Genomic DNA, 27,159 nt, shown 5'->3' with positions numbered 1-27,159 from the left:
GCTATTTATCTTCTTCTCTTGTACAAACAGGCCAGCATCAGCGATGGACAGCCAGCTCCAAGTGCCTTGGACCTGTCTGTTTGTCTTTAAGAAGAAGGATGAAAGAGTTGGCATTTTCCCTGTATATGAGCGTTGCCGTGGTTACAAGGCTTTCATCCATCTTTCAGAGTTCTGCATCGTTCTGCTTGTCTTGGTTTCTTTTCTTGTTGCTATGATTTAAAAAAAAAAAAAAAATTACCCTGACAAAAGCAACTTAAGGGAGGAAGACTTTGTTTTGGTTGAAGGTACAGCCTGTCCGTGGGGAGGCCACGCCAGCAGGAGTTTGAAGGGACCGATTTCATGGAATCCGTGATCAGGAAGGAAGGGGGCGGTGTACACGGATGCGAGCATTCAGCTTGCTTTCGCCACTCCTCAAGTCTCATTTTTTAACAGCTAAGCCTGAGATTCTCACATCCCCATCCTTCCTGGGTTTCTGATTCTTTCCACTCCCACTCCCTTGTCCACAGTCTCGCTTCTGTACATTCCCAAGGCAACCGAGATCTACTGTCATAAATGGAGCTAACAGCTGGCAAGCCTTCTAAGTAGGACGCAGTGTTAACTCCTACTGAGTAATTATCCCAGTTCATTTTTGTAGTGATGCCATGCAGTGCATGTACACAGAACAGTCCCACCAGAACTGTCCAGCCCCAAATGTCAATAGAGATGAGGTTAAGAACCCTGCCATAGGCTAGATGAGGTAGTGCACCCCTTTAATCCCAGCATTCAGGAGACAGAGATAGGCGCGTCTCTGTGAGCATGAAGCCAGCTTGGTTTGCACAGCACATTCCAGGATAGCAAGGGTTATATAATAAGACTCTTCTCACAAAACAAAAACCTGCCACAAAAACTGTCCTTTGTGGGGAGGTTGTCTTGTGAAAGCAGTCATTTTTCCTGTAAAAGGTAATATGGCATTATAATATCAGGTAGGCTTTTTGGAGTAGCCCTGGCTTGCCCTTCACTTGGCAGTTCTCTGGTTTCATATGGAGAAGGATCCACAAACACCAAAGTAGCCATCTTTTGGGTTTATTTAGAAAACATCAAATAGAAATAAAAAAAGACAAGAGCAAGCAGCGGAAAGACAGGAGAGCTCCAGGTCAGACACTTACTCCGTCACAGAGCTGAGTGGGGAAGTCCCAGGGACCAAAGGTGCCAGCTGGAGCAGAACCTCTCGCCCGTGAGGTTCCCGATTAGCCATTCCCACCAAGGACATCTGCATCCCATGGCAAACTGGAGCTGAGTCTTTTGCTTTGAGAAGGTGCCTGAGATGATTTACCTCCCAGCCATGTTCAAGGACACAATGCTTTCAGGCTAACAGTTCACTCTCAAGGGTATGGCGTATTCACTCTTGGACTGTTTCTCTGGTCTCCTTTTCCTTCTCATAGTCTGGAGCGCGGCACGTCCTGGACAAGGGATCTCAGAGACCACTCTAAACATGCTTGGGTCCGAAGTGTGTCAACCCCACTTCCAGAACCAGCGTCTCAGTGAACTTAAGCAGCACACAACATTTTGCTAACATGATGTATTAGACCCACCTCTGGTGGGAGACGGCTTGGTCATTCCACACCTCACTTAGTGAATCCTGACATTTGGCTTCCCTATATCAACAGCAGAGATGGACCCTGGCTTCAGAAGTGTCTCTTTGCCAGCATAGATGTCCCAGGTCTGCTTTGTACCAGCAGCAACTGTGGGTGTGGATCAGGCAAGCGTGGGCTCAAGCCGCTGTTAAATCTATCGCAAGTGCTCTCAGATCAGGCTAGCCCTTTCTACAGCTCAAGGGCCACTTTTCTCTTCCTCCACCACCTCCAACACCTGCTGTTAGCAGACTGTGAGCTCTTCTCCCTATGGTAGCAAACCTGCTGCTGTGAAAAAGAGAAAAGTGAACGTTCACAATCCTCGGAAACTGTCGAGGATTATCCCCCTGCTTGGCCTTGGCTGTTTATTCCGTCCTACCATCCCCCGAGCTCTTTCTGTTTAATCAGTGCACGCTGCCCTCCTCCGAAAGGGGACCTCAACTAAGAGAGGCAGCTGAACAGGATGTGGTGGCACAACTTATAGTCCTGGCACTCAGGAGGCTGAAACAGGAGGATTATGTTTGAGGTTGTCCTGGGCTATATGATGAGATCCTGTCTCAATTTAAAAGGAGGAGGAAGAGGAGCAGCAGCAGCTGAGGCTGTTTGATTTGGAGAGCTAAAATCATAAACTAGGACCAAGAGAGAAAAGATGTTAAGATGTCCTGAATTATGGCCTAGAATAGCTTACCAAGCAGAGAGGATTGATAGAGGATACCACAGGCTGACCACTGAGGTCTCAGGAAGAGCTCCACATTGGGCACTTGGTAGCATCATGCCTGGAGGTTAGGAAGCTTTCTTTTTTAGCTAGGGTTTGAATACGCCCTGTTGCTCTCCCTGGGTTGCTTTCAGACTCTCCGTAGACTCAAGGTGCTCTTTTGAAAACTGAGAATAGCAGGATCTACTACTCAAGATTCAGAATAGGTTAGAAGTGGGAAGTCGCCTGACCCATAAAAATATAAACAGTGGTAGGTCTTGTCAAATGCCACGGGAGGCTGCTGGACTGCTGGACTGCTGGACTGCTGCAGGTGGGCATGGAAGTAGTGAGAGGGATTGGTCCTAGTCCCTCTGAGAGGGGTGGTATCTGTCAGGACACTGGGCATCCTCTGCAGACAGGTAAACTCTTACTTCCTGAGTGCAGCTCCTGGAACCTATTTCCTCTCTCTTCTGCCCTGATATGTTGTTTTCTCTAGAATGTCAGTACAATTTGACTTCACGGATTTTACTTGTGATGCATTATTGTTGTTTAAATATGAAGTGTCATGTTGTTCCCTCCCCCACTCCATGGAATCAGGTGTTTGAACCCTTGGTCCCTAGCAGGTAGCGCTATTTGGGAAGGTCGTGGAACATTTAGGAGGTAGAGACTTCCTGGAGAGCAAGCCTGGAGGCTGTGTAGCTAGCCTGACTTCTGTGCACTGTCTGCTTCATGAGCGTGGATGCCAGCCTCCTCCTGTTCTGCCACCATGCCGTCCTTGCCTGTGGCCATGTCCTCTCCACCATGACAGACTTTGTCTCCCTGAAACTGGGAACCAAAATACACCCCGCCTCCCTTAAGCTGCCTTTTCTGTATATTTTATCATAACAATGACAAAGTAAGAGAACAGGAATTACATCTGTATTTATTTATTTATTTATTTATTTATTTATTTATTTTATTTGCTTCTGCTGCCCCAGTGGCTTGGAGCTGTGACACACAGTGGACACTTGATGAAACTGGCCCTTGTTGGTGTTCATCAACTGTGTTAAATTAACCGTCTCTTTTTTACAGAGATATAAATGGGCTTAGAGAGGCTGAGAGATCTGCCTATGATCACATGACTAAGAAAAGGAGCCTTTAGTCGCTACAGTAAACTCAGCTTGCATTGTTTCACCAATAGCAATGACCCCATGACTCCTTCAAACTAGCTGCAGAGACACTGGGTCCCTTCTTAGAGTTCAGAGCGATGAAGTTGAAGTGTAGATGCAGTTAGAATGGCTTGAGATGCCGACAAGATCTGAAACCACCGGGCCTCTCCTAACTCCCCATGAATCCAGATATGTTTAGTTGCAAAAAAAAAAATTAAAAATTAAAAAACTAAAAATAAATAAATAAATAAATGGTCCTAATATCATTACCCAAGGCCCGGAGAATGAGTGAGTTGGGAGGGGGATTTACTTTTGCCGAACCTTGCAGCTATCTTGGAAGTGACAGACCTGGTCCCAAACAAATATGCTCGTCCTCTATTCAGGGTCAACCCCAGAGAGAGAGCTCCTGTTCTCTTAGGAGGTAGGTCAAGGTGAAAGGGATAGGCTTCCCAACTGTTTTACATTCCATTTTATTGTTTTCCCAAATAACAAAAAACGTTGTTTGTAAACATATGTTTTATAAATTAAAATGGTCCCATAATCACCCTTCCCCGACCTACTGTTCCTTTGGCATCTGTTTCTAGGCATACACTCACAGATGTATAACCAGAAACAATAAAAAGGTCTTAACACTTTACAATTTGTGGGTTTCTTTTAAGTAGCCTGTACTTTGTCTGTCAATGCACAGGCTCTAAATCATTTTAGACTGTTCAGTATTTCATTGCTCCTAGCTCTTTTCTTTACATTGGATTTAGTGTTTGGGCGGCACTTATGTCTGTGTTCAATGTGTATGCAGTATGCAAAGATTCCAGAAGTGGGAGTCAGATCCCCTGGAACTGGAGTCTAGATGAAGCTGTGAGCCACCATGTGGATGCTAAGAATAGAACCCAGGTAGGTCCTCTGGAAGAACAGCCATTGGTCTTAGCCTCTGAGCCATCTCTCCAGTCCCTGTCCCTAGTTCTTTTAACCCATCCCATATTGCTGGACTTTTAGATTTTTTTCCCCAGCTTTTCACTGCCTCAATTTGTGTTGAAATATACTTCTGACTTGTATTTACATGCTTGCAAAAAATGTTTCCATACTATAAATTCCTAGAGGTGGGTTTGCTGAACTAAGGCACATATACATCATAAATTTGTATGAATATAAGATAACCAAGCCATCCTTCTAGATACTGTATCCATTGCTTATACATTGAAACAGTAGGAGCTCAAAGTTGGGTGCTTGGTGGAACCAATCCTTGCTTTAGGATTGGAGTGGCACTAGCTGAGTGGACTAGTATTTTCAGATCCTAAGCACTCATCAGGGAAGAGCCCTGACAGCCCATGCTGGAGGCAGATCAACTCAAATCCCTTTCTTTGCCAGATCTCTAAAACCCTAGTGGGGCACCAGCCATCTGAATGTTTTCCAGGAAACTGGGTTGCCATCTACTCTGCTGAGCCCATTCTTGGTAGGTTGGTGCACAGACCACATTTAGGGATGGGAGCAGGAAATTAAGTCATCAGTCCTCACCAGCCAAGATCTGGCAGGAGAGGAAGCACAAACTGTCCTGGAAATCCTGCCTCCCATAGCAGCCCTTGGGTTTGCCAGTTACAGAATTGTCATACCTTGATTAGTGCCAGCAAGCCAGAGTGACCTAACAGGCAGCTTTCCCAGCTCTGAAACCCAAAGTTGCCCACAAGTACAGCACCTGGTTCTGAAACCCTGGATATTTCTTGATATCCACATGGTATGGAAGCAGTAGTTTTTATGGTTAAGAGCCTAAGAATCAACTGGAGAACTTGTAGAAGCTACAAATGCTTAAGTGGCACTCCCAGAAATTCCGACTATGGATTTGGGCCCCAGAACCCATCTGAGGATGCACCCCTGTGCTCCTGACACTGACCGTGGAGTATGTATGTATACATTGTAGAAGCAAAGTATAGGCACCACACCCACATGTGACTTGGTGATAGGCTTGGACTGATGAAAAAAATGAAGTAATTAAATTCTCCCTCACACACCCCATTATTCCCTCTCCCCTTAAACTTACAAACAGCTCACCCAAACATTTTCTAGCTGTCTGGGCACCTCCTAAAGGTTTTTTGTGCCTTCCTTCCCTGATGGCTGCCATATTCACCTTTCTCTCTTGTCAAGACAGACTCTTCCATCTGCCTTTTGCTCTGGCAGGGTGGGGGAGGGGTAACACCTTGCAAAGCTCCTTCAGTAGTAATCCACACTGGCCTGGAGGAGGGCAGGATCCTCAGTTTAGAAACATCATCTAATAGAAATCCCTTGCTGTCAGTGAGGAGAAGCCATGAGTAACTCTGATAAAAAATTCAGGAGAGCAAGCCAGGCTTGGTGGGGGAGGAATTCATTTGGGGACTCATTCATGGGTATCTGCAGCAGAGTAACCTGCTTTCCAAGCCAGGTGCCTTTCCACTACCCTAGGGAGCCCAGCAAACAGTAAACAGACAACACAGGAAAGTGTACAAATGCAAAGCAAAGACCTAGGTAGAGTATAATCAACTAAGTGGGTGAGTGGACAGGGAGTCCATGTGACAGAGACATGCAAAACTCTCAGCAATCATGTAAAAGAGCATTCAAAGGCAAACTTGTAACCATCAAGATTTGTGACCAAAAGAAAAAAAATCCATGATTTAATGAAGTAGGTAATGAGGTTTGGGTTGTGAGCCTAACCTTTGACAGCTGAGCCATTTTTCTAGTGCTGGAAGGAGGCTGTAGAGATGGGGCCCTACTTCCTGTTCTGTGTCCAGCCCCCAGATGCAGGCCGACCAGCCTGCCCCTGCTTCTCCTCACCTGTTGCCCTGTCTTCATTTCCGTCATGGATGGTAGTCCCTTGAATTGTAAATGGAAATAAACCTTTAATCGCTGAAGTTGCCTCTCGTCACAGACAAGAAAAGTAACAAATACACCAGTGTTGGAGAGGTCCTTTGAAAACTCCACAACGTCCTTGCTGTCACAAAAACTCTGTTCAACGTGATCCAGAGAAGATGCGTGGATAGGTTTCCTTAACTCACAAGCTGTGTCCATGGGAAGGTTTCCAAGGAGGGAGACGGAGGATTTGAGGGTCTGGGGAACTCTGTGGGTACACAGCTCCTACCAGTGAGAAGCTGCTGACTCCATCTGTGCAGCAGGTGAACCCAGCCAAGCCAGGCAAACGGTACAGGCCACTGTTAGGGAGCTGGAGAATGAGAGTGGGGGAGACGTTCCTGTGACCCAGCTTGACATCTTTGCGCCGTTCTAGGAACCCAGTCCTGGCTTCCTTGTGTCTCAGCAGAAATGGGGTGCTGGGTGGGCAACAGGTCCACATTCATCAGTGAGAAGAGGGGAACAGGGCAGAGCAAAGCCCTGCTCTAGAGCTCCATTTATATGGCTCCCTGGCTCCCTAACCAGAAGCCCAGAGAAAGAGCACGCAGCTTCTTAGAAGTGATACTTGACTTGTTTTATACTCATACTCTTGCGTTTCCAAATGTGGTCCATGGGGCTATCAAGATGGCTGAGCAGACAAAGGTACTTGCTGCTAACCTTAGTTTAATCTTTAGAACCCATGTGGTAGAAGGAGAGAATAAGCTCTTGCAAGTTGTCCTCTGACCTCCACATTCTAATACACACACACACACACACACACACACACACACACACCCTGATACATACATACATACATACATACATACATACATACATACATGTAAAAAAATAAAAAAATAAAACCCACTCTGGTCCATGGAACAACTCTATTAGCATCTTCTAGGAGATTGTTAGAAATTCAGAATCTTGGATCCAACTTAGACTTAGTGAACCTGGATCATGTTTTTAAGATGGTCCTTGGATGATTAGCATGTCTGCTGAAGCTAGAAAATGGGCTGTCTTAGAAAACCAGTCCCTGCCGCTATCACTGGCTCCCATCCTCACCCATGACCTTGGATAGCCTACTTATCTTTCTCTATTTTCAGTTCCCAGCCTGTCAAGGGGAAATACCACTCTTGGTATCTCCTGAATCACAGTATGCTATATGCCCTCAGAAAGGATGAGCTCTGAAAGCTTAATCCTTTTCCTGTAATGATATGCTATAGCTTGTATTTTAGAAAAGGTTGACATGTCTGAAGAAAACTCAGCCATGATTCTCCTGTACCTGCTTCCCTTCTACATCCATTCACCGATTAACTCATCCAGACTTTTTGTAATTGGCTCATCTCCTTCATTCAAGAATACCTATCTATTCTTTACACCATCCAGACCTGCACATTGCATCCCAGAGTCTGTCCTTCAGCCAGTCCAGTAAAATAGCTTCATCATGAGTGACACTCTGTCAGTCTGTGACTCTGGAGAAGTAGGATCGTGGAAGCAAAGATCCAAAGCTTACCTTACATGCTGTCTCTTAAGTCTCTAAACTGCTCTCATCCAAACATCTTCCCTCCTTTGTCCAACTGGCATTACACAAGAAAGAAAGGCATGCGCCCAGGGGAGAAGGAAATAGGGTACGCAGGCATGTACGAATGTGAGTTTGACCAGGCATCGGACCGTTGATGCTGATGGCCCCTGGGCATGCCAACTTAAAACAAAAAGAGAATGTCATGTAGTTTGGTGGATGAGAAGTTCTTAGTTGGTATGAAACCCTGGCTTTTATTTCCAGCACTGCAAGAAGTGTATTGGCCACCAATTTGAGTCATGTGACAGAAAGATACCCTTGAAAAAGTGTGTTGGGAGGGGAGAGTTCTCCAATTTACATTTAACATTGTCATAACTAAATCCCCATCTTTTGGGGGGGGCAGGTGATATTTAATAATTATAGATATATGCGAACAGAAACATGCAGGCTGCATGCGAAACTCAGTGAATTATTAGCTCCTGCTGCTGTGTCCACAGTCAAGAGCAGATGAGCATCCAAAGCTGTTGTGCGCCTCACCCCGATGCACCCCTTCCCCACACCTGAGCACAGACCCCTTTGAAGTTACAGTTCTCCAGAAATGGAACCAGACTGTGTGTTCTTTTATATCTGGCCACACTGGCTTCATCGTATTTGTGAGATTTCCCCACGTCACGAGGAGCAGCAGTTTGTATTTATACATAAAATGTACATTAATGAAAAGGATTATTTTCATCACTGCTGCTACTGAGTTACTGGGGGATTAGCAAATGTCCACTACTCTCTTTGCCGTCTGTCCATCCTGTTGCTGAATGCTGGTGTCCAGGCCACATCTCTTTCGTGTTCTCAATACTGAAAAGCAGGCACGCAGAAAACTTTGTGGAGTAGCTGCTGAGCAGATTTTCCCAGTTCTTCATTACCCACTTGGAAAAAAAAAATGGAGATATGATGACACCTGTAAAAATTCCTTCACATCACAAACACGGGGGTTGGGCAATAAGAGACTTAGAATGTGTATGATCTTAGTGCACCAGCAGTGTTTGGAGTCCTCTGCATTAACCCTGCGGGTGCCTTTACCCTTAGGTTGTATAGTTACTCCCATTTTACAGAGGTATCTGGATTGTTTTTCTTTACATTTACTTAGTGCATGTGTGCGTGCGTGTGTGCGTGCATGCGTGTACACACACATACCTTAACACACGTAGAGGTCAGAGGATGACTTATGGGAGTTAGTTCTCTCCTTGCACCATGCTGGTCTCAGGGATTAGGCTCAACCACAAGTACCTTCACCAGAAGAGACATTCCACCAGTCCCCAAATCTTAACTGAGGTGCCATGAAAGGTAAAATCCAAAGTCAGTTCCCTTCACCACACCCCTTGCTGTCCCTCAGAGGTCTTTATTGATCCTACCGGCAGGCACACAGGACCTCTTCCTCAGGCTCCTGTTTACGTCCTCAACCTCATCTTGTCACTCTCTTCCTTGTACAGAATCCTCCAGGTACATGGCCCTTCTACCACTTCTTAGAACACAAGCTGTCCCCGTCACAGAATGTTCTTTTCCCTCTGCCTGGAAAACTTTCCTCAGCCCTTGGCTTGGCTGTCACCTCATCCTGTAGGTCTCGCCCTAATTAGCACTAACATGGAGTTCTTGGCCAACACGGTCAGGATTAATACAGCATGTCTTCTACCCAAGTCTCCCTTCTGTTTCCGTGTGGGCTCGTTCCCTGTGCATTGCTCTGTTGTCTTGGTTATGGCTTTTCCTATGCAGTATAATACACTGGTAGGGTGTCATCCCAGTGCATCCTGCTCACAGTTGTGCGTACAATGCCTGGCAGTATCAGGGTTTGGTTGACATCTTGGAGGAAACTACATGACCTCCAAGCCCTTGGCTGCCCACTCTCCATCACTGGAAGCCAGTGCGCTACTACTGTCTCCCGATATCTGTTGTTGCCTGAGCCAACATTCCAGTGTGGTCTGCTTGTTGGCTACCCATGTCTGGAAAGCAGTATGGTGTCACTGTGAGCCCGGAGCATATTCTTGGACACTCTTCAGTGGGTTGGAAGGTTTTATACACTCTTTCAGTTAGCAGTAGGCACTATGATGAGAGAACCAGAATCCCCCAAGCAGTCCTCCCTAAAACTGGCTCCTTGTGACTAAAATTAGCACTACTTATTAGCAAGAGATGTCCCTTTTTAAGCTCCACCTCCATTCTTAAAAGACTATTTTTTAATTGAGTATTTCTTCTTAAATGCTTTATTTTGTGTTTAATTGTTTTATATAATATATTTTGATCATATTCTTTCCCTTCCCCTAATTCTTCCCAGAGTCTCCCCAACTCCCCTCACTCAAGTTCATGCTAGCTCTTGTAGTCCCTCTCTCTCAAACAAAACAAAAAGTAGAAAACAAGAATTAAAACAAAAAGACAAACAAGAACCACAAAACACACACACACACACACACACACACACACACACACACGGATTTATGTTGACCAACTACTCCTGGGCATGGGGTCTGCCGAGGACTGTGGTTGATACAGAACTACCTTTATTGGGACAGACAACTGGTTTATTAGAAAATTAAAGGAATGAACAAGTCAAGGGTTAAAAGGTAGGAGATCTGACCGGGGGTAGCTTGGTGATATACTGGCTCTGTTCCATTCTGGTGGCTCGGCAGCTGGCAGGCTCAGACCTCATGCCTGTCTTTGGTACCAGCCGGCCATGAAGAAGCCAGCCAATTTGTTTTAGTCTTCCAGAGTGTGCCAAAGATGCTCAGACGGCCTTTCCCAAGTGAGGGGGGCAGGGAAAGACTGGAGAAGGGTGAGCTAGGAAGTCAGGAGGGCACGGCTCCTAATGTGCTGCCTTGGTGGTCACTGACAACGTAAGTGTTCTGAGATGTGCCAGCACTTTTCGCCACAGGAGCAGGTGACAGTGTATACCATCACCTGCCAGGACCTGCTGGTCCCTGGGAACCCGAACATGGGCTGATGACCACAGTTAGGAGTTGAGAAAGATTCCCTAAGGGCTGGGAACCTGGAAAATACAACAGATGGAACCCTTCGCCACAAGGAGCTCTTGAAAGCCACACAGAGATATGCGCGTTTACCAGCAGTTACACAGATAACAACCTGGCTGTTCCACACCGAGCCTAGTGGAACATGAGGGCTGGTGTCCCTGTGCCTTATAAAGACCGGGTTTCCTTATGGATACATCCTGCTGCCACTCCTGGAGAGACTCCCTGTAGACTCTGGTCAGACGGCAACTGCCAAACTGTATTCTTTAGAGCTGTGGTTCTTCTCGTGGTGAGTTTTGCCCTCTTTCGGCATCTGGGGGCATTTTGAGCCATCATCGTCAGAAGGGAAGGCTGCTGGGATAGGCTAGAAATGTGGCCACACATCCTAAGTGCACAGGGCTGCCCCCATAAGGCCTATGTAATCTGAGATGTGGGTACTATTCCTCATGAGAAACCTTGAATTGGGGTGTGTGAGGGCCTGAAGGCAGGCTTCCTAGGACAGGGGTCTCTTCTGGCAAAGAAATTCTCTTGAATTATTCTTTTCCAGGGTGGGCCTGAGAGTCACCAGGAGGTCTTATTTGAACATAGATTGGGGTTCAGCAATTCTGGGTAGATTCTGAGAGGCTCCTGGACATGGCCCTGTCTACAGATCCCATCTGAGTACCAAGGACTGCATGTGTGCACCTCCCACCGGCCTTCTCTTTATCTCCAGCCCCTCCCCCAGCCTTCCCCGGCACACTCATTTTGAACCATTCCAGGGCTTGTCATCGACAAACATGTGCTGGTATTTAAACCCCACTGCCTAGATGACAGCGTCTCAGCAGCCGTTGCTTGTGTGAAGTTCATGGAGTTGATGAAATCAATGGACACACACACACACACCAATCTTGAACCTCAAGATCTTTCTCACATGGTCTGAGACACACTGATGCAAGCAAATTGCTATAACACAGTCATTTCTATAAATGTCAACAGAAAGTAAGTATTTTGAGATTTATAGGTCATGTAGTCTTTATAAACACTAGAAAACAATTGGATTCTGGGAAATAGTCATAGGTAATGTGCAAATAAATGTGATTGTATTCTAATAAAGTCTCATTGACAAAAACAGGCAGGGAGGTGGCTTAGGCCCCAGACAGTAGTTTGCAAATCCCTGTTGTAAGTATTGTAATTTTTTCATGTCTCCAGCTCTTGCACGTAGTCTGTGGATTTTTATCTAAAATAATTCCCATGTCAACATCAACAGAGACAAAAATCACGTAGAGAGAGCCTTGCTGAAAGGGAGCCAACTTATCCCTTTGAGAAGCAAATGTCTAGAGGACAAAGGGAGCCTCTTCCATCTCTTTTACTGCGCAACAATGTGAAATGCAAGCGCATCTTTTAAGTTGGCACAGTCATAATTCTCTGTCTTCTCAGGCCAGTGTTTTTCAAGGAGTAGGACAAGACAGGGTGACAAATAAGGAACAGAACATTGTGCCCACAGGCTGCCTTTAAATTTAAGTCTGTTTTCTTCTTGAGCATGCATCTTCTGCTCTTAAGACCCACGGGGCAGAGGAACACAGCAAAGATTGCATTTCTCTGCCTTCTGACCGGGAACATTCCTTGAAACATCAATTTGTTTTCTCACCGATGCCAGTTTCTGCAGAAGCCTTCTCTTCGCAGAGGGTGAGGGTATTGCTCACATGAGAATGCTGGTGTCACGGCATCCAAGCTGTACTAACGGGTGAGACTGTAGAGATCCACAAGCTCAATTCCATCCTGACCTCCTTTTGGCGGAGCAAGGCCTAAGGGTATTGAGAGAATCCCATATATGGCCCTGTGAGACACAGACTTTTGTGTCTCTTGAGGCACAGACCCCTGGAGAAAAGATAAATCAAAGCCCTTCAACCCCACCGTCCCTGTCTTAGTTAGGGTTTTTATTGCTGTGAAGAGACACCATGACTATAGCAACTCTTACAAAGAGAACATTTAATTGGGGTGGCTCTCTTACGGTTTCAGAGGTTCTGTCCATTATCATCATGATGAGGAGCATGGAGGTGTGCAGGAAGACATGGGTGGTGCTGGAGCTGAGAGTCCTGCATCTTGCAGGCAACAGGAAGCCAACTGAGACACTGGGTGGTATCCTGAGCATAGGAAACCTCAAAGCCCGCCCCCACAGGGACACACTTCCTCCAGCAAGGCCACACCTACTCCAACAAAGCCACACCTCCTAATAATGCCACTCCCTATGAGATTATGAGCCAATTACATTCAAATCACCACAGTCCCCATCAGATGCCTCTCACAAAGCCTGTGTCATTTGAAGAAGAAAAACACTGTCTACTGATAAAACAGTTCTACTTGAGAGGAAAGGGCCTGGCATCTTTGTCTCTGTGATGGTGGATTCTCTACCCATGTCCTCCAGCACCAGAACACCCTATCATGCCGGCTCTAAATGTGGGGTCAGACTTCTCTGATACATTTTTTCTACAATATATATCACTCTTCCCATATATGTGCTTGTACATAGGTATGCATATGTACATATACAGAAATAGATATGCACACTTACACACACACAATCACACACACACACAATCACACACACACACACACACACACACACACCAGTGCTCTAGTGGCAAGAAAAGTACATGAGTTTCAAGAATGTGGCGGGACATCAGAGGAACCTCATTATTTGATCCACTATATTGATTTTCCATATTTTGACAATGAGTCTTTCTGCACAAAGGAAAGAATTGGACATCAACAATATAAGGAAGAAGTCCCAGATATCACCAGAGAGTCAAATTATTCTTAATAGTTACCAGTAGTCTAGGGAGCATTACAGTGTGTCAGACCGAACACGGGTTGGAGTTCACAGTCTCATTCATTCACATAAAAACCACATTTGACCCATGTGGGTTTTTTTGTTTGTTTGTTCGTTTGTTTTCTGGATATCAAATTCTTGGGGCATAATTTCTTTCACTGGGGACCTTCAGGCCTTGCTTTCTCTATTGCTCCCTGTCCTGATGACAGGTGAGGTGAAGTAGCTAACAGGAATACATAGTCCTACCCTCTTGGGACTAAGCGGAACCAGAAAGATTGCTGAGACAAAAACTCACAGATGTATTAATGTTGTGATATATTTTAAACAGAAAATTCACTCTTCCTCCCTTAGTATCACTGCCCTTTCATACCCAGATATTACTGTGCCCATTTTCATTATGCAGCTCATTGGGTTTTAAAAGTGGCACAGCCGGAAGGTAGCTATCTTGATATACGTAGTTTAAGAAGGGGAAATGTTTATCAATGAGAATATGAGCTATGAGGGTATAATTCTGTCTTGGGGACTTGAGAACTGCTAACTTGAACCAACCTCCAAAGCTATGATCAACAAGGTAAAAGCATTTTCTCAGTTCAGGGAGCTAATCATAAATCATATGTTCCTCAGCCTTAAAATCAGGAATGCCCTGATGCTGAGCATCGTGGTTTGCCAGAGACTGATAAGCCTGATTGCAGTATTTTGTTCCAGGTGTTTACAACTCTGCACATTGGAATTGCATCCTGGCCCATATCAGGTCAAAGGTGATCACTTTACTTGAGCTGTGGGCTGCATGGAGATTCACTTGCCTTTATTCTGAACTTTTGTATGGAGGGCCCACAAGGCTCTGGATCCTGTTAGTTCTGTGTGAATACAGGAAACAGAGAACAGGATTGCTGCTCCCTTGCAGAGACATTTCAGCTACAAATTTATGCACAGATTTTTAAAAACTGAACATGGTGGGCAGCTTAAATAATAGTCAAGTGAAAGAGTGGTTGACTGCTCATGGGCAAAACCACCTTTAAAGGAGTGGCCCCCAACACGGGGCAGTTGCCATCTGTGTGTAGAATTGAATGAATAGAAATCAGCCACACAAAGGAGAGAGTTTCTCCCAGGACAGCATGAGCAGGTTGGTGCGCTGAAGGAGGAAGGGGCCTGGAGCCACAGCCGGGGTAGAGTACTGGAGAAGTGTTGATTTGATGACATTCGTATAGAGAGGTGGGGAGCCAAGTAGAGCAGGACATTGAAGTTTGCATAAAAACTCTGGATTCCCCAATAAAGAAATTAACCACAGAACCACCCTCTTCAGAGACAAGGACACATGCATTGCTCCGCTCTGAGCTGCCCTTGCATGTAAGGAGACCCTAAAAGGGAAATGTTGATTCTGTGAGTCACAGGAGAAGCTTCTCATCTCAGGTCCCCCAGTGCAGTAACTTCTGTTTGGCAGGATTACTAATGGACCCCAGGCCTGAACATGGATAATCTCTGCTCTCAGCAGAGTACTTTTATTCCCAAGGGCGTGGTACCGGGGAGCCACAGGACACCTTGGACATGTGAGCTTGAAGAAGTCCAACTCTTCCCTGCTTCTCCACTAGAGCAGAGTAGAAACTACTTTGCCCTCAGCATGGAACTAGGAACCTGTCCACATTGCATCTTAGAAAAATGTTTTACTGCCAGGCTAGTTGGTGAGAAGCTTTCATGAGAATTTATGGTATCTGCTAGGTTGTTGAAGCTGACCTTCATCCCACTAAATAACTTACCCAGAAAGTTCTGCAAAGATAATGGTGCCCCCTGGGTAACTTTTGGAGGCTTCTCTTTTCTTCCTTGGGAGAATTCATCTGCTCAGATCACTCATTCATCATCTTGGCATGTCAGGGTCCCCTCTCCATCTTCAGGTAGACAAGGCTCTGAAATTGACTTAATGGTTGTGGGTCAGTTTTTGTGATTTATATACCAGTGATAAGCAGCAAGAAAAGTGGTTAGTGGAGCACCCCGCTCCTCTTTCTCTGGCAGCTATCAGTGATGAAGTTATTTTTAAAATTACTGGAGAGTATAATACAGAACACAATCGGCACTCTGTATGGATTCCACACCTGTGGGTTCAGCCAGCCCCTGGTGGGAATTCAGGTAGCTTTAATGGCTGCATCTCTATGAAACTGTAGACAGCTTATTATTGTGTTCCCTACACAGTACAGAACAGCAACTACTTACATGGAATATATGTTGTATTCAGGATTGTAAGTAATGTAGAGGCATTTTGAAGTGTATCCTACATCCTGTTCCATAGAGACTTGAGTACCCTTGGTGCATGCAGGAGGAAACATGAGATGAAGGATGCCATATTGAGAATAATAAGGACAACATTCTTGAGGGGAAAATACAGTATAGAAGACAAAACCAAACACAAGCTGAGAGAATATTCTACATGGCTCACTGAAATGTTTGCCAAAGGCTCATGTGTTACTCTACTCTCTCACCAGGTGTTTACTCCCTAAATGTGGTCACTTTAAGTACCTTTAAATACCAATGATTGCAAAGTGACTTTAAACATCTGGCTAGCTAGCCCCTCCCACTTTGTAGACTCACTTCACTGACAATGAACAGCACTCTGCTGTGCACAAGTATCCCACGCAGCCCCCTAGTTATTGACTCACTGATGTTCCTCTTGTCATAGTATGAAATTAAAAACTCCCATTTGTTTCAGTGGCTTATAAGTAACTACTTTCCATGCGTATTTTAATGTTCAAAATGTCCAAAATGGCCATTGGGAACCTCTTTCAAGTGGGACCGTGGTCTTCCAACAAACTCTCATCACATTTTATTTTTAACGTCTTCTTTTTTGGTACAAGATGCTCTGGACTCATCTTTTTGCTTTCCTACTCTATCCTGAAATCCATTTCTTCAACAAGCCCAGGTAACTTTTAGTGAGTAATAGCAAACAGAATCACAATGTATCTATCCACTTTTGCATTGGGTGGCACTTAAATGATTTCCAGTTCCAAGTTTTTATAAGAAAGTTCCACTGTCTAAATATGTCTGCATATTTTGGAAGGTATTTACTAACTTATGCTGGGTATATAACTAGGAGTGGCAATGTAAAATTGATCCCACTCCACTTGGGGTTATATGCATAGGAAAAATGATACCAGAAGCCCCCCCCAAAATAGTTTTATTCATAATTCATGTATGTTTATATATGTGTACTTAGCTTTAGATATTGCCACATTCTCAAAGGCTTCAACATTGATTTAGGTCTATCAGAGAGAGGATATCTCAGATCCCACTGGGAGGCCAAGATAATCAGTGGCAGGGATAATGGTAGCTTATTGCTGTCAGTGACCAGAAATGGCAAAATGGCCAAACTACGGAAATGAGCATCTCTGTAGAGTACTATTTTAAGATATGCAAAAGCAAATTCCCAAAGTACACATTTCCCACTACCTTTGGGATTGTTTCTGTCTCAGCCCTGACAATGTGGAAACACTTCAGGAATGGAGACTCATTTCTTGGGTACCAGCTCTTCCATAGTGATTAAGGCCACTGCTTCATTTTTAAAGGCACCTCCCTAGGGGATAGAGGAATAACGTAGGCACAATTCATATCTTCTGGCTGCTAGAGATTCATTTATAATCCTAGGGCAATCAATCCCTGACCAAGCCAAGAGAATAAATATCTCTTTTTCTTCATCTTGGGAGTCACTTAGTGTCCAAGCCATTTGAGATGGATGGCTACCTACCATTTAGGGAATCAGGCCAAGCAGGAAACTGCTTTGGGCCAGCAAAGTAAACTAGTCCAGGACTTTAGAATTAGATTCTAAGCTTACTGTGACAAGTAAGAAACAGCTTAGGCCTGGCCAGTCACTGACCAGATGGCTATCATCTGTCCTACAAAACTAATTTCTATTGAAGTTAGAATTGAAGCTGCAACAGAAATATTTGGGGATGTGAAATTCTAAATAGAGGAAAAGTACATAGGACATACATACAGCGAGCCTTGGTGTATTTCACAGCCACAGTTATGCCACACCCTGAAGAGCCCCCAGACTGAGAGTAACGGTGACACCCCCATCCCATTGGTGTACTGGTGTATTAACTGCAGTGGTGCTCTTCTCTCCTGTCCCCGCCCCCAGGTCTGTCTGCCGAAGGTGGTGCCAAGCGCCAGGAGCACCTATCTCGGTTTTCCATGCCTGACCTCAGCAAAGACTCTGGAATGAATGTCTCAGAAAAGCTGAGCAACATGGGCACTCTCAACTCCTCCATGCAATTCAGGAGCGCCGAGTCTGTCCGCAGCCTGCTGTCCGCACAACAGTACCAGGAGATGGAGGGGAACCTTCACCAGCTCAGCAACCCCCTGGGGTACAGGGACCTGCAGTCCCATGGAAGGATGCACCAGAGCTTTGATTTTGATGGTGGCATAGCCAGCAGCAAGCTGCCAGGGCAGGAAGGTGTGCGCATCCAGCCCATGAGTGAGCGCACCCGGAGGAGAACTACTTCCAGGGATGACAACCGCCGCTTCCGCCCTCACAGGTCCCGAAGGTCCCGACGCTCACGCTCAGACAACGCCCTGCACCTAGCCAGCGAGCGGGAGGTCATCGCTCGGTTGAAGGAAAGGCCCCCTCTGAGAGCCAGGGAGGACTATGACCAGTTCATGCGTCAACGGAGCTTCCAGGAGAGCCTGGGGCAGGGGTCCCGGCGGGATCTGTACAGCCAGTGTCCCAGGACTGTGTCAGACCTGGCTTTGCAGAATGCCTTTGGGGATCGATGGGGACCCTACTTCACGGAGTATGATTGGTGCTCCACCTGCTCCTCCTCTTCAGAGTCCGACAATGAGGGCTACTTCCTAGGAGAACCCATCCCCCAGCCAGCCCGCCTGCGATATGTCACAAGTGATGAGCTGTTGCACAAGTACAGCTCTTACGGTGTGCCCAAATCCTCCACCTTAAGTGGCAGAGGACAGTTGCACAGCAGGAAAAGACAGAAGAGCAAAAACTGTATCATTTCATAATGTGATTGGGAGCGGGGAATGGGGGAAGTTGGAAGCGAAGAATGTAGACGCAGAAGCGTGCACTGGTGGGAATTCTCAAGTGCTCTTGGGGACGGTTCATAGGGGAAAGATGGAGAATGCTCTCAGTTGAGGGAGGCAAGGCTGCAGGTTGACTTGGTGGATACACTTGATGTCACAGTTTTGGGCATGTTAAATATGATTTGCACCTTCCACTTTGGAAAACACGGGCAGTGGAGGCCAGGGTAGGCCATGTCCTTCCAAGGTGGAGTGGCCATTTACCAGATGACACATTGTAACCTGCTTACTTAGATTCTTTCTGGTTCTCTTCCTTTTAGGACCCCTTTTCCAGTAAATACTTTATTAGCCAGGACCCCAAACTAAGTTATTTACATGTCCATTGTAAATGCAATGTAAATGAGAGTTCTGATAAAATATTTTTGTATTTTGTAATAACAAAAGAATTTCTATATCGTAGGATCAGTGGGGACTTGCATGCATGTCCACCATTATCTTTGAGTGATAGTACCTGGTGGCCCAGGAACACCTGGCTTTTGTTGTTGGTTTTGGTTTGGTTTGGTTTTCTTTCTATACAAATCTGTTACATGTCAGTGAGACTATTTTCAGAGAAATACATTCAATTTGGCTTTTTGTGGCTGAAAAAAAAAATTAACTATTCTACCCAAAGCGTTTTATGCTCTAGTCCATTGAAAGGAGCCGTCCTTAAGTCTGTTCCCACTCTCAGTAGAATTTATTCTCTACAAAGTAAGTAGGTTTTTTTTTTTAAATTGCAAATGTCGCTTTTGCTGATTAGAGATAACAACCAGTGTCAGTCCAGTTCTGTGAGAAATGCCATCCCTGTTTGGAACCTTGAAGTTGCTTAATGTCGATCTGTCCCTTGGGGGGAATCAAAGTGACTGTGAGTGGTGCCAATGTGTGCTGTCAGCATGGCGTTGTTTTGAATGTGGAATTATTGTTTGGTGCTCATGTGTCCTGGATTGTATTTTCTGCTTTCTACTTCCCAGGCAGACAAAGCTGCTGCCTTAGCCTGACAACTGTTAGTCCTCATAGCAAGTGAGCTGCGGCGTTTGGCACTGAAGGACAGAAGGATGCTGCAGAAGGGCTCTGGGTACGGCAGTGTGGCGCACATTACACTTGGGTAGGGAACAAGGAGATTTGAAAACACAAAGCAGGTAGATGCTGAAAGCGAGGGATATGAAGGAAAGCCGAGGGAAAAGAACTTGTAGGGAGAAAGAAGAGAGGTGACAGCCACCTTAACTAGTGGTGCCCCACTGCCTTAGAGAGAATCCACTTTGACAAGCTTGGTCACCACAGGGGCTGGCTTGTTACCCAGGAGGGCCGAGCTGCTGAGTGATGGGGTAAGAACATGGGAAACAGGCCTTGTGGCAAGAGGGATTTCCATTTTGAACTTTGAGGACTGTTGGTCAGACAGAAAGGCTCAAGAGTGAGTTTGCTTAAAGAAGACATTTCACTGCCAGTGGAGTCAATATAGAGTGAAATAAAACTTCTTGCCTCGCTTCAGTTTAAAACAAAAAAACAAAAACGAAGCACTTGCTCTTGGTCCATTCTCTTCCTCTCCTCAGTGGATTGTGGCAAAAATCCACTGGAGGACCCACCTTTTGTGAGATGTGCTGTCCCCGTAATGCACAGTGTGTCTCCGTGGCCATTTGCCATGATAAGGCGAGCATGGTCTCTCTTCAGTATAGTACTTAACATTTTCTAGGGTTTTTTGGTTTTTTTTTTAATGGAGAGAATGTGAAAAGGGGCTTCTCAGACGCCATCCTAAATGGGTCTGGGGAAACAAAGACTGAAAGGGATGTGATGATGATACTCCAGGATGTATTGAAATGATTTGCTTTTTAGGTATTAATATGACATTTGTCATTGTCACTGATTTTTTTAAAAGAGCAATGCAAATGTTGGTTGTGGCTGTTTTCCGCATGCTATCTTCATATCTAAATGTTTCATTAATTATCCAAGCCTCTGGAGAATTAACTCTATTACGTTTGTATAGTAAGTTAATAAACTGCTTGGCAAACTGTTTAGGAGACAAATAGGCAGCAGGGAGCCACTGAAGTGGCTGGTTTCTGGTAGACATTGGGGGAGTCCAGTTTGGAGCTTTAAGTTTGTTGATTGGTGAGAACTCAAAGGTATGATTGGGCAAGAAGAGAGGGAAGTAGTTCACCTAGCCAATGGCTGAAACCCTGTGTCCTCTCTGGCCCCAAATCCAATGAAAGAAATTCCCCCGTTGAAAGTGATTCCCTTCCTCTGTCCTTGGCAGAGCACCTCTTACATTTCCCAGAGACACTTTGAGTCACCCTCAGCCCAAAGAAGAAAGCAGCCTAGAAACTGCTTCAGTAACATCAAGATCATTCTGGTCAAAACTGAGCATATAATGAGATACAGGCTTCAGGGTCCAACTGTTCACCAACAAGACCACCTCCTTCGGTTTCTTCCCATTCTAAATGCAGCCAGGCGCCTTACAGAGAAGGCCATTTGAAGAAGGCCAATTCCTCACAATGGTAGTGGGCCCCTCAAGAGACTGCCCAGTGATAGGCAGAATGTCACTGAACTAGAATTTCTTTAGCTTTAGGTAATAACTTTGCTTAGAGCTATATAGCTCTGCAGTTGAGTTCATCTCATCCTGCTGCCGCCAGATCCAACACCAGCTAAACCAGTGCTCTTCTCCAGTCCAAGAAGTGTGTAAGTCATGGTAAGCTTCCTGAGTGGTCCTGCTACGGCATCCCACCTTTGGTACTGTGAAAGGGTTCCATGCTGACACAGTAGCATTGAGTGTGGCATTGGGGGGCCCTTCCTTCTGTCCTATACAGTTCTGGACACTCTACCGTGTGTGACGGTGAATGAGGTGAGGAAAATCAGACCTCACTTCCTGGCTTTTAACATGTACAAAGGAGAATTGCTGGTGTTGGTTGTTTGAGACCCTCTTTCCACATTCTGTACTCCATCCTTCACTCTCCCAGCAGCTGTGTGAGCAGTCTGGATTTTCCTAATATGGAAAGTTTTTTCCCTATAGAAGGCTCCTCCTACAGAGCTGTAACAAGATGGCCTTTCCTGCTCCTCTTCTGAAAGTTTCTGCTCCTTATGGCCTATTAGCCATTTTTACCTGCAGGTGGAGCCAGTGGTGGTGTGAATATAGCACTTGCTCTGCTCTCCTTGCCACCTATGCAGATGATAGGCAATGGATTAGTGCAGACTTTCCAAGGAAAGGAGATTCTCGCTGGTCCCAGGCATCTTTACAACTAGTCCGACAGGCCTAGCTGACTGGAGCTGGTCTTCTCTGTCTTATAACACATCTTATTCATGAGCTGATTCCTCCCTGGGTCCCTGGGAAAGAAGCAGTACACCAGAACATCTAGGAAGCATCCATCACTAAGAATGGGGAGACTCCATTTCCCTCTTCCTCCCACACTGTGGAAGCTAAAGGAAGCTGACCTCTTAGGCCAAACAAGGCACTCTCTGGCCCACTTTTTCATGCTCAGGGTCTTTGCCAGTTTCGTGGGCAGCTGCTGCTCACTTTGCTGAGGTCAGATACGAATCCCTCTGTTTCCTCATCTGACCCCTCCATATAGGGACTTAGGACACTTACATTCCAAAGGGCAGTGTCCTTTGCACACTCCTAAAGAGACCAGACGCTGTGCTCCACAAAGATCCACCTATGACCAGGGAAAGAGGAAAACTGAACCAGTGGCCCAAATGTCACACGCAAGCAGAGTCGTGACTGGCCCCTGTGTGGTCTCTCCAGGCTCTGCACGTCAAGTTCCACAGGTTTCCACTACTGATCTTGAAGGCAGCTGCACATTAGCACCTTTTGAAAAGTTCATCTCTTTGAGCAAAAGGGAAGTGGGAATGAACCCACTGCCTTCGTTCTCATCAGTGGCTTGCCCCCAGAGTTTGTCTGTATGACCGTCTAGAAGCCATGAAGGTCAGACTGGAGGAAGGATTGGTTTCTTTTTCTATTTTCTCCTGTTAGGAGTCCAGTCATCACAAGCCCCCTATGGAGCATGACTCACCGTTGGAAGCTATTGCTGTTATATAAATTCATTTCCTGCTTCCAGAACCAGCCTCCCTCGGGGGAATGAAAAGGAGACTGGAAAGGTCACGTGCTGTTAGCAGACATTTCTGTGGTTCAAATGTGATGAACTCACGAGACAGATGTCTAGTTCTATCTTGCACATTTTCTAAGGAAACCTTTATGGTCTGGGCATTTGGCCATGGCATGTTCAATAGGTCACCGATCAAACATTTCTAAATTTTGGGAGGTTGCTTGCCAATAAGACCTCTTCTTGAGTCTATCTACCTGATTTCCATAGTTTTCAATAAAGTATTCGGGTTTAATCCTGACCCTGAGTTAACAACCTAAGACCTATGACTCCTCTGTATTCTTCAGCAAACTAGGCCAGCATCTATTCTCTTAAACTCATTCCTTCCTGCACAGAGTTGCTTTGCCCAGATCCTATTTAATTCCACATGCATAAACAAAACCTCAGCGGGCCCGAGAAGGTAAAGCAGGCTGGAGTCTGTGTTATCTGTAAGTGTCAAGCTGTTTGTTAGGAAGGCCTGTCACAGGCCTTTGGCGTGGGCTCTGCCAGAGACTGTTCTGAACACTTTGCTTGAGATCCGTGCCCTGTAAAGTGGATATGATGTTTTACTGATTCTGTAATACATTTGTAAACTTCCAATAAAATTTGAATAAAAGAAATGATGTCATTCTTCTCAATTCTTGCTCACTTTCCAGATTCCAAGAGTGGTCTTGGCCTTTGGGAATCTTAAAGAAGAGGAAAAGCATGTGTGTCAGAGAGTGATATTTACAGCAGGAACTTGAGCCTAATTTAACAACACGATCATCCAGAAAAATATCAATAACAGGTTCTACCCTAGGATCTAGGACCTCCCCAGTCATGGGCTTTTGACCAGGATTACAGTAGCAGGCATAAAATTGCTTCCAATGAGACTCAAATCCAATTAGAAATTGGTTGGTTACTCCATAACAAGCACTATTGCATCGCTGGGCAAATCTTGCCTGGCAGGTTGGTATTGCAGCATGCTGGGTAAGCATGCTGGCCCAGCACTGGGTGAGCAAGACCACTGGTGTCTTCTCTCCCTTGTACTCTGGGGAGCACCTCCTGGCACTCTGAAAGCCAGCCAGCAGAGGGGACATTCCCTGGCTGGTTTGAGATTGACTTCTCTGTCTCCTTTATCCAAAACATGTTGTGTCTTCAGCAACGGGATCTTATCATGTAGTTATTGTGGGTAACCAAGGGCGATGGAAATAGCCTGACTTGCTTTGAAACCCTCTCAGACACTTTTTTAGGTTGTGTTTTGCAATTAGCTTTCTAGGTAATTTCCATGTGACTTTTTCAGAGATCCCTTTTTTTAAATAACCCACCCACTCTCTTCCATATCCCTCCTTCTTTATTTTCATAAGTGTTCTACCCCTCCACTTACACTTGTTAAGTTGGGGTGTGAGATGGTAGACTCTATATGGCTTTTCATACTCGGTTCTTTGGGTTATTCCCTCCTCTTCACCCCATGATTTCCTCATTCTCCCATACCCTACTTAAATCCTTTTCACCATCAACATTCTACCTACTTTCATTTTACCTAAAACTTACTACCCCTCCCCCTTAACATGCTCCCCAAAAGGTACCTTTCTTGTTTCTTGGATTCCACTTGTATTTCAAATTAAACACCAAATAAAATATTTGAAGCTAGGATCTATATGAGAGAAGACATACGATGTTTATCTTTCTGGGTCTGAGTTACATCACTCAGTATACTTTGTCCAGTTCCATCTATTTACCTATGAATTTCATGATTTCATTTTTCTTTAGCTGAGTAGTATTCCACTGTGCATACGTACCACATGTTTCTTATCCATTCATCTGCAGTGTATATCTAAATTGATTCCATTTTCTGGCTATTATAAATAGAGCAACAGTGAACATGGATGTGTGAGTGTCTCTGCAGTAGGATATGAAGTCGTTAGGTAGATGCCCTGGGGTGGCAGGTCTATTTCTAATTTTTTTGAGAACGCTCCAGACTGATGCCCAGAGTAGCTACACTAGTGGTTGGCACTCCCACCAACAGTGCCCAGGAGTTCCCCTTTGCCACATCCCCAGGAGCGTGTGTTGTCCTTTGTATTCCTGATGGTGGCCATTGTGACTGGAATGAGACGGGATCTTAAAGGAGATTTATTTTTTATTTCCATGATGGCTAAGGATGCCAAGTATTTTTTAAAAGCGTTTCCTAGCCATTTTTCATTTCTTCTTTAGAAAATGTTCAGTTGTTAAGTCCATTTTAATTGGGTTTTTATTCCTTAAGCTTTAGTGTTTTCTGACTTCTAATTCCAGTGACCATCTGATAGAGATTCCCTTCCGTTATGTCCACTGCCTATTCACAGTTTCCTTGGCTCTGCAGCAACTTTAGTTTCATGAGGTCCTGCTGTTGATCCATGGCCTTATTTCCTGTGCTACTGGAGTCTTATTTGGGAAGTCCTTACCTGTGCTTATAAGGTGAGGCGTGCTACCTGCTTTCAGCTCTAGAAGTTCCAGGGTCTTATTTGGAGGTCCCTGTTCTATTTAGAGTTGAGTTTTGTGCATGGTAAGAGATAAAGATCTAGCTTTATTTTCCCACATGTTAAAATCCAGTTTCTCCAGCATTTTTAAAGATGCTATTTTTCCCAGTATAAAATTTTGTGTATCTTTCTCCAAAATCAGGTAAATGTAGTTGTATGGACTTACAACTAGGTCCTCAACTCTCTTCCATCGAACCCTGTGTCTGTTTCTGTACTAATGCCATGCTGTTATTGTTACTATGGCTCTGTAGTATAATCTGAAATCAGTCATGGTGACACAACCCACAATGTTCTTTTTCTTTGGGACTGTCCTTGCTTTTGATGACTCCATGTAAATTCTTGGAGTGTTTTTCCCAAGTCTGTAAAAAAAAAAAAAAAAAAAAAAAATGGCTCTGGAATTTCAGTGGAATCTGTAGATTGCTTTTAGAAGGATGGTCGTATTCACATGTTAAATCTTCCAATCCATGAACATAGGAAGCTTTTCCATCTTCTAGTCTCTTCTTCAATTTCTTTCTTCATTGTCTTAAAATTGTCATTGTACAAGTTTTTCTTTTTTCTCATTAAGTTTATTCCTGGTGGGGTGGATGGAGGAGGGACTTTAGTGTTTGTTTGATAGGACAACTGATTGTTTTTTTCTTTTATTTTGTGTATGTGTACCCCCCATTGTGTGTGTGTGTGTGTGTGTGTGTGTGTGTGTGTGTGTGTGTGTGTGTGTATTGTAAATGATACTGTTTCCCTGATTTCTTTTTCAGCCTGTTCGTTATTGGTCCATAGGAAGTCTGGCTAGATAACAGTGTTTTCCAATTTAAAGGAGTAATAGTGCCTTAGACTCCTTAATGAAGCCATTGGCATTTCAAGTGCTATCAACTGCACATGCAGAAAGCAAAAATCAAGAGTTCATGGCCCTGAATTATAATCAGATGATTTATAATATAATGAAAGAACCATCATTAAGGAAGTGGAGATTTAAGAATAATAAAATCCAAAAAAAAAAAAAAAAAAAAAAGAATAATAAAATCCATATGGATTGGGAAAATGTTACTGAGAAATAAGTTTATATTAGCAAATGGAATAAATTATCATATTTTAACATACTTCCTTCATGGGCCTAGTGCTAATTACAGTGTCATTGTTTATTGGAAAATGTGCCTAAGCAAGCAAGGACAAAATCAGGGCACACTTAGTGAGTAATAGGACTCTGTACTGAATTGGAAGTAGACTGCATGCTACACACAGTTAATAAAGCTCCAATGGCAGAAAGCACAGAGTCGGGGAATAATAACAATGCTTTCTATCCAATAACAAAAATATTCTAGAAAAGAGCAAATGGTATTCTGGAAAATGCTGCCACCCAAAGTTCTGAAGACAGTAAGGCTGTCCATTTGTCCTGACATCTAGAATCTTTTGTCTCTCTTATCAAGTGGAAAACAGATCTTTTTACCTGAAAATAAACACTGTAAGATTGCCTTGGGGGAGGGGGGAGGATGTCAAAGAAATATGGATACACACCTAGTAAATTTCCCTGGTGCAAAAAGAAAAGGAATTATTGTCCTTTTCTTTCAAAGTTATTGCCAAAGACCCAGAAACTAAATTTGTCCATTTATTTATAAGTCCTACCTACCAACTTTTCTAGGTTGTTTCTCTGTTCTTGAAAAAATGAGGATTTGAAGAATTTTGTATACTGAACATGTTTTTGCCCACCAAATACCCATGTGTCCCAACTCTCATACCCAAGTTTTGCCCCCTTGCAGTCTGGCAGGATTGTGTGATTGGTAATGTAAGGCAGTGTTCAGCTTCCCCCCCCCCACCTCTCTCTCTCTCTCTCTATCTGTCTCTCTCTCTCTCTCTCTCTCTCTCTCTCTCTCTGTCTCTCTCTCTATCTGTCTCTCTCTCTCTCTCTCTCTCTC

The 27,159-nt window shown here is 44.7% G+C and overlaps 1 protein-coding gene across 5 annotated transcripts in view; it reads left to right on the top strand.

Annotated features, from left to right (window-relative positions):
* Prickle2 (prickle planar cell polarity protein 2) overlaps positions 1 to 23,377 on the top strand; it is a 344,355-nt gene extending 320,978 nt beyond the window's left edge. For all 5 annotated transcript variants that reach the window (XM_006972556.4, XM_015989098.3, XM_015989108.3 and 2 more), the window contains one exon: positions 17,765 to 23,377. In XM_006972556.4, coding sequence (XP_006972618.1) covers positions 17,765 to 18,639 — 875 coding nt within the window. In that variant the 3' untranslated portion in view covers positions 18,640 to 23,377. The remainder of the gene's footprint in view (positions 1 to 17,764) is intronic.
* Positions 23,378 to 27,159: the final 3,782 nt, after the last annotated feature.

Source organism: Peromyscus maniculatus, chromosome 3 (assembly GCF_049852395.1).
Source record: "Peromyscus maniculatus bairdii isolate BWxNUB_F1_BW_parent chromosome 3, HU_Pman_BW_mat_3.1, whole genome shotgun sequence".
Taxonomy (NCBI): domain Eukaryota; kingdom Metazoa; phylum Chordata; class Mammalia; order Rodentia; family Cricetidae; genus Peromyscus; species Peromyscus maniculatus.
This window is presented reverse-complemented; position numbering and strand designations above follow the sequence as displayed.